The sequence below is a fragment of the Panthera tigris genome, chromosome A3 (genome assembly GCF_018350195.1).
Source record: "Panthera tigris isolate Pti1 chromosome A3, P.tigris_Pti1_mat1.1, whole genome shotgun sequence".
Classification (NCBI taxonomy): domain Eukaryota; kingdom Metazoa; phylum Chordata; class Mammalia; order Carnivora; family Felidae; genus Panthera; species Panthera tigris.
In genome coordinates, this window is record NC_056662.1 from 125,991,138 (window position 1) to 126,003,972 (window position 12,835).

Sequence of the window (12,835 nt, forward strand, 5' to 3'; positions counted from 1 at the left end):
TGGGAAAGTTATTAACCAGCTTGTGCCTCAGTTACCTCATTTGTAAAATGGAGGCAATCGTAATACCTTCCTCATACACCCTTGTGAGGATCAAATGAGTAATATATTCAGAGTGCTATGCTTGGAACAGAGCCTGACACTCAATAAGCATTCAATTAATGCTGGATATTATCACCTATTTATTATTTATCTGTGCATCTAGCCACCCTCTGATTTATTCTAGAAAGGACCTAAAGTGTGCCTAGTTTCTATGGTGTTTTATGTTGTAAAGCCAACCAGCACGCCCCCACCAGGTGACTGTGGAAACACTGTGAACCATACTGATAAAACAAACCATTTATCTTTATTTTCAAATCAAAACATTTGTGCGTGTGACAGTCCCCTAGAGCAGACAGTAAACTTGATTGCACAAGATAAAACCTTCTCTGCCACCTGCCTTAATATCTAGTGTTGGGATGCTTTGCCTCAAATGGGATCCTGTCCCTCTGGGTCAGCCCTCAGTGGGGGCTATGCCACCCGACCCAGGGACACTGTTTGGATGCTGTGTTCAGAGGATGTCATGTTCTCCCATAGCCCTTCTCTGGAGTTAATGTAACACCTTCAGGCTGTTCGTGTCTGCTGCAGAGAAGCACAGGGAGGGGTGGACTGGCTCAGGTGGCTCACCTCTCCAGCCGCTGGGAGCCTTCCCTCCAGCACCTGTGCCTGGGGCAGGCTCTTCTCTTCCTCCCTTCCCCTCTTTCCACACAGCAGCTGGACCAGACTGGAAGGCTTACAGAGGAAACCTGGGGAAGGCTGGTTCTCATGACTGAAGGCCAAGACAGCCCTCTGCAAAGGGAGGGACAGTCCCCTGGAGCAGATGGCCACTTGAGGCCTCACAGAGCCGAACAGACCATGAAAGATGTCTGATGTAGAAGCACATGGTGAGGCCAGTGTCCTCACCCTGTGCTCCTGTCACCAGTCCTCAAGGCTCCAGTACTAATGAGAGTGACCTCATTGAGCATTCATTGAGCACCTTTAATGTCAAGCCCTCGCAAGGGACATGCAAAGAATCATTTAACAGCTTCAGAAGCTGAGAAAAAAAAAAGGGGGGGGGGAGTGGAGGGCCCTGTGCTAGAACTCTCAGCTCTTTAACCATCCCCTCTCCCCCCAGTTCAGACTGCTGTGTCTGGCATCAGGGCTGCCTTTCCACAAAAGAAGCCACCTTTTCAGTAACACGTAGATATCCTAAGCCACTCTAAGCCACTCTCTGGGTCTCTGATAGAGGGATCCAAGCCCAAAATGATAATATGCATAACCTTACCTTATATCTTTTTGTCATTTAGTAGTAAAATATATACACAAAAACACAGGACAATACCTAGCTTGCATTTTTCCCTGAAAACAACGTAAACCACACTAATAGCACCATCCATTTGACTTTAGTTTCAAACCAAAACATGTTGCGCTCACTTTTTAGTTGAGAGAAAAGGAATTTCATCTACAAGGAGGGGGCAGAGGGGCCTGACTTCATAGATGTAGCTGGTTGCACAGACCAGGCCTGCTGGCCTTCACGGAGCACCCAGCGTCGCTGTTTCCACCCCAGGAGATTTAACAAATTCACCTTCTTCTCAGCAAGTCACCACCAGCTCCTCTCTGTGACAGAAACAAAGACCCAGGAAAGTCTTGCTCCCCTACGAAGTGGAGGGCCCCCAGACAGCAGCTCTGCTTGGAACTGGACCAGGGTGAGAACTGGACTAGCCTGGGGGTGGGGTCAGTGACAGGCACTGAAGGGAGGAGACGGAGAGGCTGCCTGGGCAGACAGGTTATGTGAAGTACAATTTCAAAATGTCCCTGAGCAGTGTCCCGGTCATTCCAAGATCAGGGTCTTGAGACCTGAGAGAGTGTTTTCACCTGTCTAAGTTCTTCGGGGGATCTCAGCACCCAGCTTGCACATCACCCTTCTTCTCCTCCACCCAGGAAGCTTTGCCGGACCCTCCCTGATGCTGTGTCTCCCTCCTCCTCCCCTGAGCTCCCAAAGCTCTCACTGACTCATATCCTACTTAGCTCTCCGCATTTGGCTGTTTGGGAGGCTTTATCTCCCCAGACAGCATGGGACTTGCTGGTTGTCTCTGTGTTTAGTCTTGTGCAGCACAGACAAGGTACAGACAACAAATACCCACTGAATAACTCAACCAACCTTTTCTAAGTTGTTCGCTTGAGGGCACACTGTGAGCTCCTGCAGCCTTACTCACTGAGTCACCAAGAACACTTACAAGGGAAATGAAAATGAACTGCTCGGGCCTGACACTGTCGTTATGTTGTTTTAAGAAGCATACAACACCAGGTCACCCGAACGTCCATGGTCATCTAACACATCTTGGCAGGAAACCATCTGTTTGCTTTGTCCACAATATTCAGGACTTCAGGGCTTTTCTGGCTCTTATTGACCTCTGTATTGGGCCCCACTCACATCTCCAACCTCACTTTTCCTGTGATACCTGTTTGGTCACTTGACATTTCAGCCAACACAGCAACTTGCTGAGTATGTCCCATACCATCCCCGGGTCTCCCTGCCCTTGTGCCTTGCTTAGATTGTCCCTCCTCTTAAGGAAATCCTTAAGAGCTACAGATCCTACCTATATTTCAAGGTATCTTGAAATCTTCACTGAAGATACTTATACAGAAATTTGCTAGGCTGGATTATCTGCACTGGTCTTGGGACAAATAGAACTTTCTCTGTTATCTTTCTGCTATCTATATAGACTGTTCTGCTAGGCCTTTAAGTGAGTGAGGCAATCTGACTCACATTATGCAACCCCATGGCTCTCGGCTACAAATTTGTTATAGATACCACTTGATAGTGTTTGCTGAAGGTGGGAGACTGCTAATAGCTTCTCCGGATTACTATCTGCAGACGGATTCTCTTACATTAGAGCTAATGAGGCCCTTGGATATTTTGTAGGTAGATTTAGCCCTATTTTGCTGCTGACCTCCTCCATTTCTCCCCCATTTAGGACTGCATTTCATCTGAGATGGGAAAAGTGACTTAGAGCTCAGGACAGGACACTATTCATAGCAATATTAGGCGGTCACAAGGATGGGGATCCAAGCTCTGTAACTACCTTTAGAGAGAAATGCCAATGGTCCAAGACCCATTCCAAGTGGAGACATGAGAGCAAATAATCAACGACAGTGAGCATTCTTCTAGCAGGCATTCAGTGGGCCACAGCAAGGTAGGGAGGAAATGATTCCCACCAAGATGGGTCAATGGTATCAGATCAAACCCCTGTCACCCTTTCAAAGGGTCAGACAAATCCACTGTAAAGCAGTTTTACAGTGAGAGGTCTGGACATGATTTTGTATCTTCAAATCCAATTCTGTAATAGAAATGGGCTACTTCTGCCTCTTTGGCTCTATTTCCAATGAGAAATGGATTGTTCTTTAACAATTAGCTGCAGAGAATTGCTAGAGGGAGAGTAGGTCCTTCTGGCTTGAAACCTCCATAATCAGGCTGGAGTTGAGGCACAGCATTTGGGGCCTTAACTGGAGCGATAAAGAAACAGCTCCATCTTGGACTCCTCCCCCCCCCCCCCCCCAACTCCCAAGGGCTTCAATTTCCTCCTGTGTAAGCGTATCCTGAGGGCAGAGAAGTTGAGGTATCATCTAAGAGCATTCCTTTGGATATCATGGCTGCAATGGCCATTGATATCTCTCTAACTGACACCTGCCCTATCATTGGAAAGCAAAATCCCAAGGTTTTTATTTTGGAAGCCATCCAAAATAATTTCACACCCTGTGAGACAGGAGAAGGTTATCACTTCTACCCCTCTAGGATAAATGCTCTCTCCAATGCAAGACGCACTGGTAGCCAACTATTCCCTGAGACAATCTCACCATAATAAAATGCTTTAGAGCCTCACATGGGACCTTGTTTTCCCAGAACTACAACTTTATTGTCATTTCTTCCTCAAGATTTCAGTCCCTAACTCTTGTTTTCCACATTAATTCAAGCTGAAGTGCAGCCTCAATCATGTTGGCAAACATTCCAAATGGAAATGAATTCCCAGGTTCTCACTAAAAATTGCAACGTCCTCACCAGCCCAATCTGGATGACATTTTGTGTCTTATGTAATGTCTATTTCCCGAAGGAATTAAAATGTTTCTGTATATAGTTCTGCCCGACAAATTTTTAATAAGGCCTACCTACTCCTAATTACCTCTTAGGAACAAGCAGTCTGAATCCCTGAAAACTGATCATCCAAAAATCTGTTTTGAGCCAAGAGTTTTATTTTCAAAATTGATTGGAATCAGATGTTGAGAAGCCATAATAGCCAGCTCTGTCACATTTTCTTTTGATAAAATATATGGGGGAGCCAGCTCTTGATGTCACAGCCCAAGAGATTGGGCAATCTGGCATCTGGAAGCCCTCCCACGCCCATGTGCCTGAGCTCAAGCCACTGCTGAGCCTCTCCAGGACAAGATGATTTGCTGTTTACAAACCACTTTGGTTGTCTCTCACATTAAGTTAATAGCACTCAGAATAGTCTCCCCATTTGACAGATTAGGAAACAGAGAGTCAGAGTGTTTTGTTGATTTATTTAACAAACCTTTAAGCATAAGACTTTCCCAAGTTTACACGGCTAGTGTATGGCCGAGGCAGGTACACATCCAGGCTTCTGGTTAAATGACACCACATTTATGTGTAATCAGGCAAAACACCAATAGCACTGTAGGCTCTGGGGGATGGAGAAGGGCTCTTGCTAGTGAGGTGAGAAAAGCTTGCATAGTTGTGCTTTAAAGACATAATATCCTTGTGAAAGGAGGTGGGGGGACCAAAGTCACAGGAAAGCAGAGGAAGAGACTCTTCTGCTTTGAGAATGGAGAGATCAAGGAAGGCTCTCCTGGGAGAAGCTTTCGAGCTGTTTGTTCTGTTTTGTTATGTTTTTGTTTCAGCCTAATATACTCAGTCTGTGGGCCTCCTGCCAACATCATAGGAAGGGGCTCTCAAACACAATAATCATTTTTTATTCCAGCTTTTTGAATTCTGGTCAGTGGGATTCTTGAGTTTCCAGACAGACCTACAGATTCTTATGTCCAAACCACCTTTCTTTCAAGGATTAGCTTCAATATCACCTTCCCTGCCAGCCCTCCCTGGGCCCAGAGACCCTTCCTTGTCGTTCATGGGCCTCCTCACAATCATAGATATATTTATATATGAAGCCTACACTCACCTATCAGGTTCTTGAGGGCAGACCAGACCACAGAGGCCCAAGGGAAGGAACCCTGACATTCTCGGTGGATTCACGCCTACACGGTATCCGGCACATAGGTGTGCTTAGGAGAGAATAACAGGGAGGGATCACATTTTATCTTATTGGGGCCTTCCCATTTTCATTTCCATGGGGCTCTGAATAAAACACAAATTAATTAAGGCCCCCAAATCAGGAAAACTTCGCCTGCAAACTGGAAACCAATTTAACGAGGTGCAGATAAGAAACTTGCATTCTTATTTTCTGCCAGGTAAGTTCATTTGAAAGTATAGTTCAAAAGGAGATGTTTCTCCCTTTGTTAGTGTGTAAGACACACTAACTCTGCTCTGGTGGGAATTAGAATGTCAGCCTGACAGTGGTTAGAAGCATCTTTGGTGATTCTTAACCTTTCTTCAGACTACCGAACACTTTATAAATCTGATGAAAGCTATCCCAAAAGAGTATACAGACTTTTACATACCATCTCAGCATGTACAGAATTCCAGAAGCCAACCCAAGGATACTCCCAGGTTAAACTCTAGGCCAGCACTTCTCAGCAAGTCCATCATGGATTTTCTCCATTAGAACTGTCTGTGAGGTCTTATTAGAAATCCATTTATTGGGGCTTTGTCCTAGGCCCAGTAAAACAGCAACACTGAGGAAGGTGTTCATCAATCTGCTGATTAAATAGCCCAAGTGATTTTGATACACATTCAAGTTTTTTTGTAATTTTTTTAATGTTTGTTTATTTTTGAGGAGGGGGGAGGGGCAGAGAGAGAGGGAGACACAGAGTCTGAAGCAGGCCCCAGGCTCTGAGTTGTCGGCACAGAGCCCAATGTGGGGTTCGAACTCACAAACTGTGAGATTATGACCTGAGCCAAAGTCGGATGCTTAATCGACTGAGCCACCCAGGTGCCCCAATACACATTCAAGTTTGAATTGGTCATGGATGTAGATCAGTTTTTTCATTTGCCAAGTCACTTGTCCAAGGTCGCACAGTAAACAGGGCAGAATGAAATGCAAATGTTTTATTTCATATTGTATAAAACAAACATTTTATACGTAAAATCTTACATTTATATGTTTGCATATAACTTCCAGAAAGCATGCCTTTTTCTTCTGATACTGGTTTTTAGGCATAAGAACACAATTTGCGAGTTAAGTTCTAAAACTCTATAAAGAATTATAGAATATGGTTTTGATACATCATTAACTAGAAAAATCTCCCTTGGTCTATCAAAAGATCTTTATCATAAAACATTTAGGTGCTCCAGAGTCTGTGACATCATTTCTTTTTATTTGTTTTAATACATGTCTCTGAGTAGTTGTGTCAATAGAGTTTTGGTGAGTAGACTTACATTTCCAAAGCTTCAGGCCCAGAAAATTTCTTATTGAATGGGATTCCATCAATATTTTTTTTTTAAGTTTTTTTAAACGTTTATTTTTGAGACAATGCAAGAGACAGAGTGCAAGCAGCAGAGAGGCAGACAGAGGGGAGACAGAATCCGAAGCAGGCTCCAGGCTCCGAGCTGTCAGCCCAGAGCCCGACGCGGGGCTCAAACCCACGAACTGCAAGATCATGACCCGAGCCAAAGCCAGACGCTCAACTGAGCCACCCAGGCGCCCCCCATCAATATATTTTTGTAAAATAAACATGGTACCAAGGTTGAAAAAGGTAAAAAAAAAAAAAAAAACCAAAAAACTATCTACTCAGACGTTTTATCTTCCAAAAGGCTAAAAGTTTGCTTTTAATCATTGCATAAATTAGCTTCTTATTTTAGTATTTCATTTTGAAATTAACCTCTCCTTTTGCCCCACCAACAAGCATTTATGTCATTCTGCCTTGTATTGGGCTTAACTGTGTCCTCTCAATTAACCTGTGAGATCCTGGAGGACAGGCAGGACCATCCATTAGTCATTTCTGTATGTCTTCACTACAAGCTCCCTGAGAAGGAGATACACAGTCAGCATTTAATATAATTCACTCAACAAACGCTTACTGATGTTTGCTCTGTGGCAGGCTCTATCCTAACCACTGGGTCTCATGTTGATTGAAATGGGGTGACTATGGTCTACAGGACTAAAGAATGAGCCTAACAAGGAAGACCCGTGCCCAGACCTGTGTTTTGCGAAGCTCGCTCCTGCAGCTGTATGTTGGAGGGGCTGGAGTGGGCTGATGGGGCTGCCATGGAATCCAGTCATGAGGCAGGGCTGTGGGCTGCGGGGACGGTTGGCAAGCCCATCTTTAATACGTGTCCTACCTTCCCTCTTTCTATGACACCAGGCCTGATTTTTCTGAACCTCAGTTTTAAACATTTTGAAACATGGACTTAAGGAAGGGGTTCCTTTACATTTTGGATGCAAAGGCTTCTGAAGTTGAGAGTTTGTGGCTCTGGGCCTGGCAGAGGAGCCTTTCCCATTATTTTGCTCCTCCCCACACCCTGAAAAGAGTGGTTCTACAGCAGTCAGGTGTCTCTCCTAGAGCCTGAAATGGGTCATACTGGTGACCGTACCCGCACCAGGCTGACTACCCAGACAGGAGGGCAGCGGCCACAGGCAGAGTTGCTCGCTCAGCCGGATTCTAGGATGTCTCAGTGTCCACACTGAGACACAAGGAACTACAGAAACGTGCCTGTTCATCAGGGTAAGGACCGTGACTTGCCAAATATTTGCACTTTTCAGCAGCATTAAAGGAAGTTTTTTCTGTTAGCCCCTCTCTTGAGCCTCATTACACAATCCACATCTTTCTCTGGGCTTCTGCCTTCTAGCATATCGGAGCTGTCTTTTTTTTTTTTTTTTTTTTTTTTTTTCTTCTCCTCTCCCTGCGTACACGGCATATTTCCTCTGTGGTTCTGCTTTGTATGATGTCCTTGGACAACTCTGGAAGGACAAGAAGACTTTGCTTGCTTTCTGACTATTTGACAGAAGAGCATAGGCTGAGTTTGAATATGGTTGTGAAGAGGCTGCCAGGAATCTAAACTCCACTCAGAAAGTCATATATTCTCTTCTTGGAATAAAAAAGTCCATTCTGGGGTGGAGTGAGAGAGGTGGAGGAGGTGGATGATGTTGGTAGATATACATCAGTTGTACCACAGCTGAGCCGTGTTTAATGTTTATATGCCCCCCGCCCCCCCTCTTGAGGCTGGTGCTCTTCCAGTGCTGAGTACTTCCAGTGTGTAAATGAAATACCTCATTTCCTGCATTTCAACTCTTTCTTCAAAGGCAAACTGCTCTCATTTGAAACAAATAGTGAGGAATGTGGCACACAGAGCTTTCTTAAACACAGTGACAGCTTGCATGACCTCCAGTGATATGAAAGTAGCTTTGACAAATCTCATTTGTCTGTACTTCCCTTGGGGCTGAGAGTGAAGACAGTTGTGAGGCTCAGGCTAACTCCTGGGTGATAAAATGTTAGAAGATGTGACTTTCAAAACTATGGAGAGTGGTCTAATCACTTAAGAAAATGCAAATGATCCCACTTCTCTGCAAAAGCAATTTATATCAATTGAACAATAAATGCACTTCTCAGCACCTCTACCTGAAAGAGCTCTACACGATAAAAACTAATTTCTTCGATCTTAGAAATGGCACAGTGATCTTATGATATACACACAGGCCACCCTAAGGGTACCTTTCGACACACATTTAAGGAGATAGTTTTGTATTTACCTGCGGCCCCCAGCTGCTCAGCTTTGTATTAATGAGAATTCTGTGTCCCTGACACTCATCAGTGGTCCTTACAGGGTTATTGAGCTTGTAATCATGCAATAAGCGCCCATCTGCAAACTCACCACCCGAAACCGCAGCAACAACGTAGATACAATCTGTATCTACCCCTGTGGCCCTACTCCTATCCTGTCCCTTGCCTCTTCCCCATTGGATGTGGCCACCAGTCTGGATCCCGTATTCATCAATCTTGCTTTCCTTTTTATATGATTTTATTGCACTTATTGGTAGTCTTGTAAAATATTTTTGTAACCTTCTTTGTGTTTAATTTAGAATATTTTAAGACTCACTTTTTGCACTTAACGTTTTAGTGTCACTACAGATCAACTGTTTTGACTGCTATGTGAATACATCACAGTTTATTTTCCACTCTCCCTCTGATGGGCATTTGGGTTGTTTCCCAGTTTTGCTATTGTGAACAGTGCAGCTATGAGCATTCTTATACGTGTCCCTGCTTGTGCAAGGATGGAATTGCCAGACCACAAGCTATGTGAAACATTCAACTTCAGGAGGTAAAAACAATGCCTATACAATCATCCTCCACACATATATTCATGAGGATGGTTCAACTGCTCAAACTGATTGCTACACTTAAAGGATAAAAGCAACGTTTTCTATTTGGTATTTTAGTCAGAAAAAGTTAAAAGAAAAACAATGCATTTTTTCCACACGGCTAGCGTTAGATAAGTGTACACAAAATAGAATGTCTTAGATCCTGCCAAATCTAGAAACAATACAACTGATAAACTCAGACAAACCAAAATAATACCATTGCAGTAGAAATTATGCCTGCCATGGAACAGTTTTATCTAATGTCCAGGGTAAGATTCACTTGTAAATGGTACAAAATGCTGAGTTAAGAGTTCATTTTGTAGACCTTGATGCCCAAATGTATACCGGACCTCCCTACCCCTTTCCAAATGTGCTGATGTGGGAATCTAGGTTTTTTTCTTATCTGCATATAGGAAGACACCTTGTAGTGAAAAAGGGCCCAGGTACTTTCTCTTTAATGGAGAGAGGTGCAGATACCTTTAACAAGCCAAACAATAGTATAATTAACAGCTTGTCAACAATCATCAGCAAACACTGTATTATCTGAGATTTCTACTGTTCCTTCACCCAACACTGTCATCTTCTGAACTCTAGTCAGTGTTTTGGCTGAACAATTACTCTTCTTATTCAGAAACTGCTTGACTTACGTCTGGAAAAAACACACCCCTTTGCATTTTTAAAAATGTCCATTTTTTCCTTTTGGTTGGAAAACCACCAGGTTGAAACAGATAGGCTACTTGGAGTTGTAATTCCATAGGAAGCTACATTTCATGAAGACTGCATTTTGTGGCCTTAAGAAAACAAGAGGTGGAAACCATTTACCTTCACGTAGAGTTGCTGAAATTCCTCGAGGTTCAGCCTCCCACTTGGACAGTCCTTGAGGAATCCTTTGTACCACTGCTTGAGCTCATGCTCGTTAAACTCTGTGCTCTTCACCAGGTCCTCCATCACTTCAGGGGCCAGTTTGCTATTCTGTTTCCCCATTCTGCCTGAAGGAAAGCAAATTAATGCAATTAGCTGTGGTCATTTCAAGCTTGATTAGGAGCCACGTCAGAGTCCCGAGCAGCCCTTGGTGGGAACTCCCTCCCGTGTGTCAGGTCAAAGTTCCCCCAAGTCTGCCTCCTTCTATTTGGCATTCCAGTAGGGAGAGGACAGAACAAGACTCTTCTCACAGCTCACGAGGCAGCAGAGCTCAGCCTTCCCCGTCACGTGTCCCCTTTTACATGGCATAGATCCTACAAGGAGAAACAGCCATCCTTGTTTTTGCTATTCATGTAAAGTACATGGGAACTCTTTATGCCCTCTTTTTCTGAATTAAAATCCATTAGCACTTGCTGCCTAGGTGCCTAATGCTACATGTAGTTTGTAAGGATATTAAATGGGATTGTTGACACACGCAACGAGAAGGCTTTATAGCCAAGTGATCACAAACAGACTTGGGAAATCTGATCAGCAAATAACAGTGCATAAAATACATAAAATAATGTTACCTATATCAGTTATGTGCCAGGTTATTGACCGTTTGCCATGTATGTTACTTAGGGCAATATTAATGAACTGTTTTATCTTAAATTTCTTCCTAAATAAAATTATGTATATAATATATATGTTACACATATAGAATACAACTAAAGTATATATTATATAATAACCAAATATATATTATATAATAACTAAATATATATTATATTATATTGTATTGTATTATATTATATATGTTATATAATAACTCAACTCTTTCAGATTTACTGTGATGGCTAATTAAGAAATAAGTAGGTAAACAAAGATAAACAATACTCCAAAATTAAACTATTTTTTGTATTAGTGCCAGAAAATTGAAGGTGATTTTTAAAAATTTCCCTTGAATGTTGTTGTTTTATAACAAAAAAAGAATGAAAACCAAGCTTAACCACAGATTGATTTAAAAAGCAAAATTAAACTGAAAATCTGAAGGACCACCAGAATAAGGAAAGTGCCACAAGATCTTCAAAACCCTGATGCGGGAACTGAATTAGGCTTTGAAAATTTTACCCCAGTGGATCTAGGCCTTCAATGTTCTTGAGACAAATTCTCTCTCAGGCTCCAGGCAGGTCTACACTTGCAATCACCCAGAAAGGGTAATCTCAACACATGCTTTGTTGGGGCTTTTTTTGCCTCCTTCTACAACAGATTCCATACCCATTGTCAGTGACCTGCCCTAACATTGAAAATCCTTTCACTGTAGTGAAACCAAACCACTCTTGCTACTTCCAGGGAAAGCTTCCTCCTCAGCATCATCCCAGCTGGACACAGTGAGAAGATATCATGAAAATGGCCATTTTTCTTCCAAATTCTTCTGTTTGAGCAAAGGACCGAGGAGCAGCCACTTTGCTCTTTTATTGTGGAGCGTCTCGACTGATTTTGGCTCTTAATTTCAAGCTCCATGTCTCTTATTAGCAACTGTCTCTTAATAATAGGTTACTGTGGGATTCCACAGCTGGATGTGGAAATCAAGTTGGGTACTCAGGTGTCAAGTGTAATTAAGCTGGGTAAGAACACTCTAATCCATGGTTACCCTGCTAATCGAAAGATGTATTACCAAACTTTCAGGACTTCACTTTGTTGTTTGCAGTAGAGAATTACAAATTTTCATTTCTGCACTAGAATCTCACCTAACAATAACAGCTGCTGAATACTGAGGGTTGGCTGTGGGATAGGCACTGTGTTGAGCATTTTACCCTCGATCTTTGGCCCTATGACAGCTCTGCAATAAGGATTAGGGCAGCTCTCTTGTACAAGATCGTACAAGTAATGCGTAGCAGAGCCAGATTTTGAACATGGATTAGTAAGACTCGAATGCACAATCACAGACAGACAGGTGGATGGAAGGCATTTCAGAAGGAACAGGAGGGGCAAAAGCAGGAAAGCTCGCAAGGCTGAATCAGTGCCTCTTGGCGCTGAAAGAAGGGATGAGAGAGGGATCAGTCACTTTGCCAGGCCCTAGTTGGGAAAAGACTGTTAGAGTTTACCAAAACCACAAGCCAGAGTGGGTCTGTATTAATGATGGGAAAATGGATTAAGGGCTATTAAAAACTGCCTTCAAAAATGCCTTTAGAAGGTCAACAGCGTGTCAGCTTCTCTCTTAAGCAAGGAAGCGTGGATTCTCCATGGATCATTTATGTTCCTGCTGACTGACTGGGGAGAGGGTGGTCTCACACAGGGAACACTGTCAGGACCATGAATCACCATTTTGGAGACTCAAATGCATCACTTCATGCTTCTTGGTTATGGGTCATGCTCAGCATTATCACTTAGGTGTGCCTGGCAGTAGATGGGTTACAGAGAAAATC

The 12,835-nt window shown here is 43.2% G+C and overlaps 1 protein-coding gene across 4 annotated transcripts in view; it reads right to left on the reverse strand.

The window, feature by feature from the left end:
* Nucleotides 1-12,835, reverse strand: part of VSNL1 (visinin like 1) — a 71,769-nt gene that overhangs the window by 48,195 nt on the left and 10,739 nt on the right. For 3 of the 4 annotated variants that reach the window (XM_042979808.1, XM_042979807.1, XM_042979805.1), the window contains exon 2: nucleotides 10,329-10,495. In XM_042979808.1, the coding sequence (XP_042835742.1) occupies nucleotides 10,329-10,490 (162 nt within the window). In that variant the 5' untranslated portion in view covers nucleotides 10,491-10,495. The remainder of the gene's footprint in view (nucleotides 1-10,328; nucleotides 10,496-12,835) is intronic. The other variant, XM_042979806.1, reaches the window with a different exon arrangement.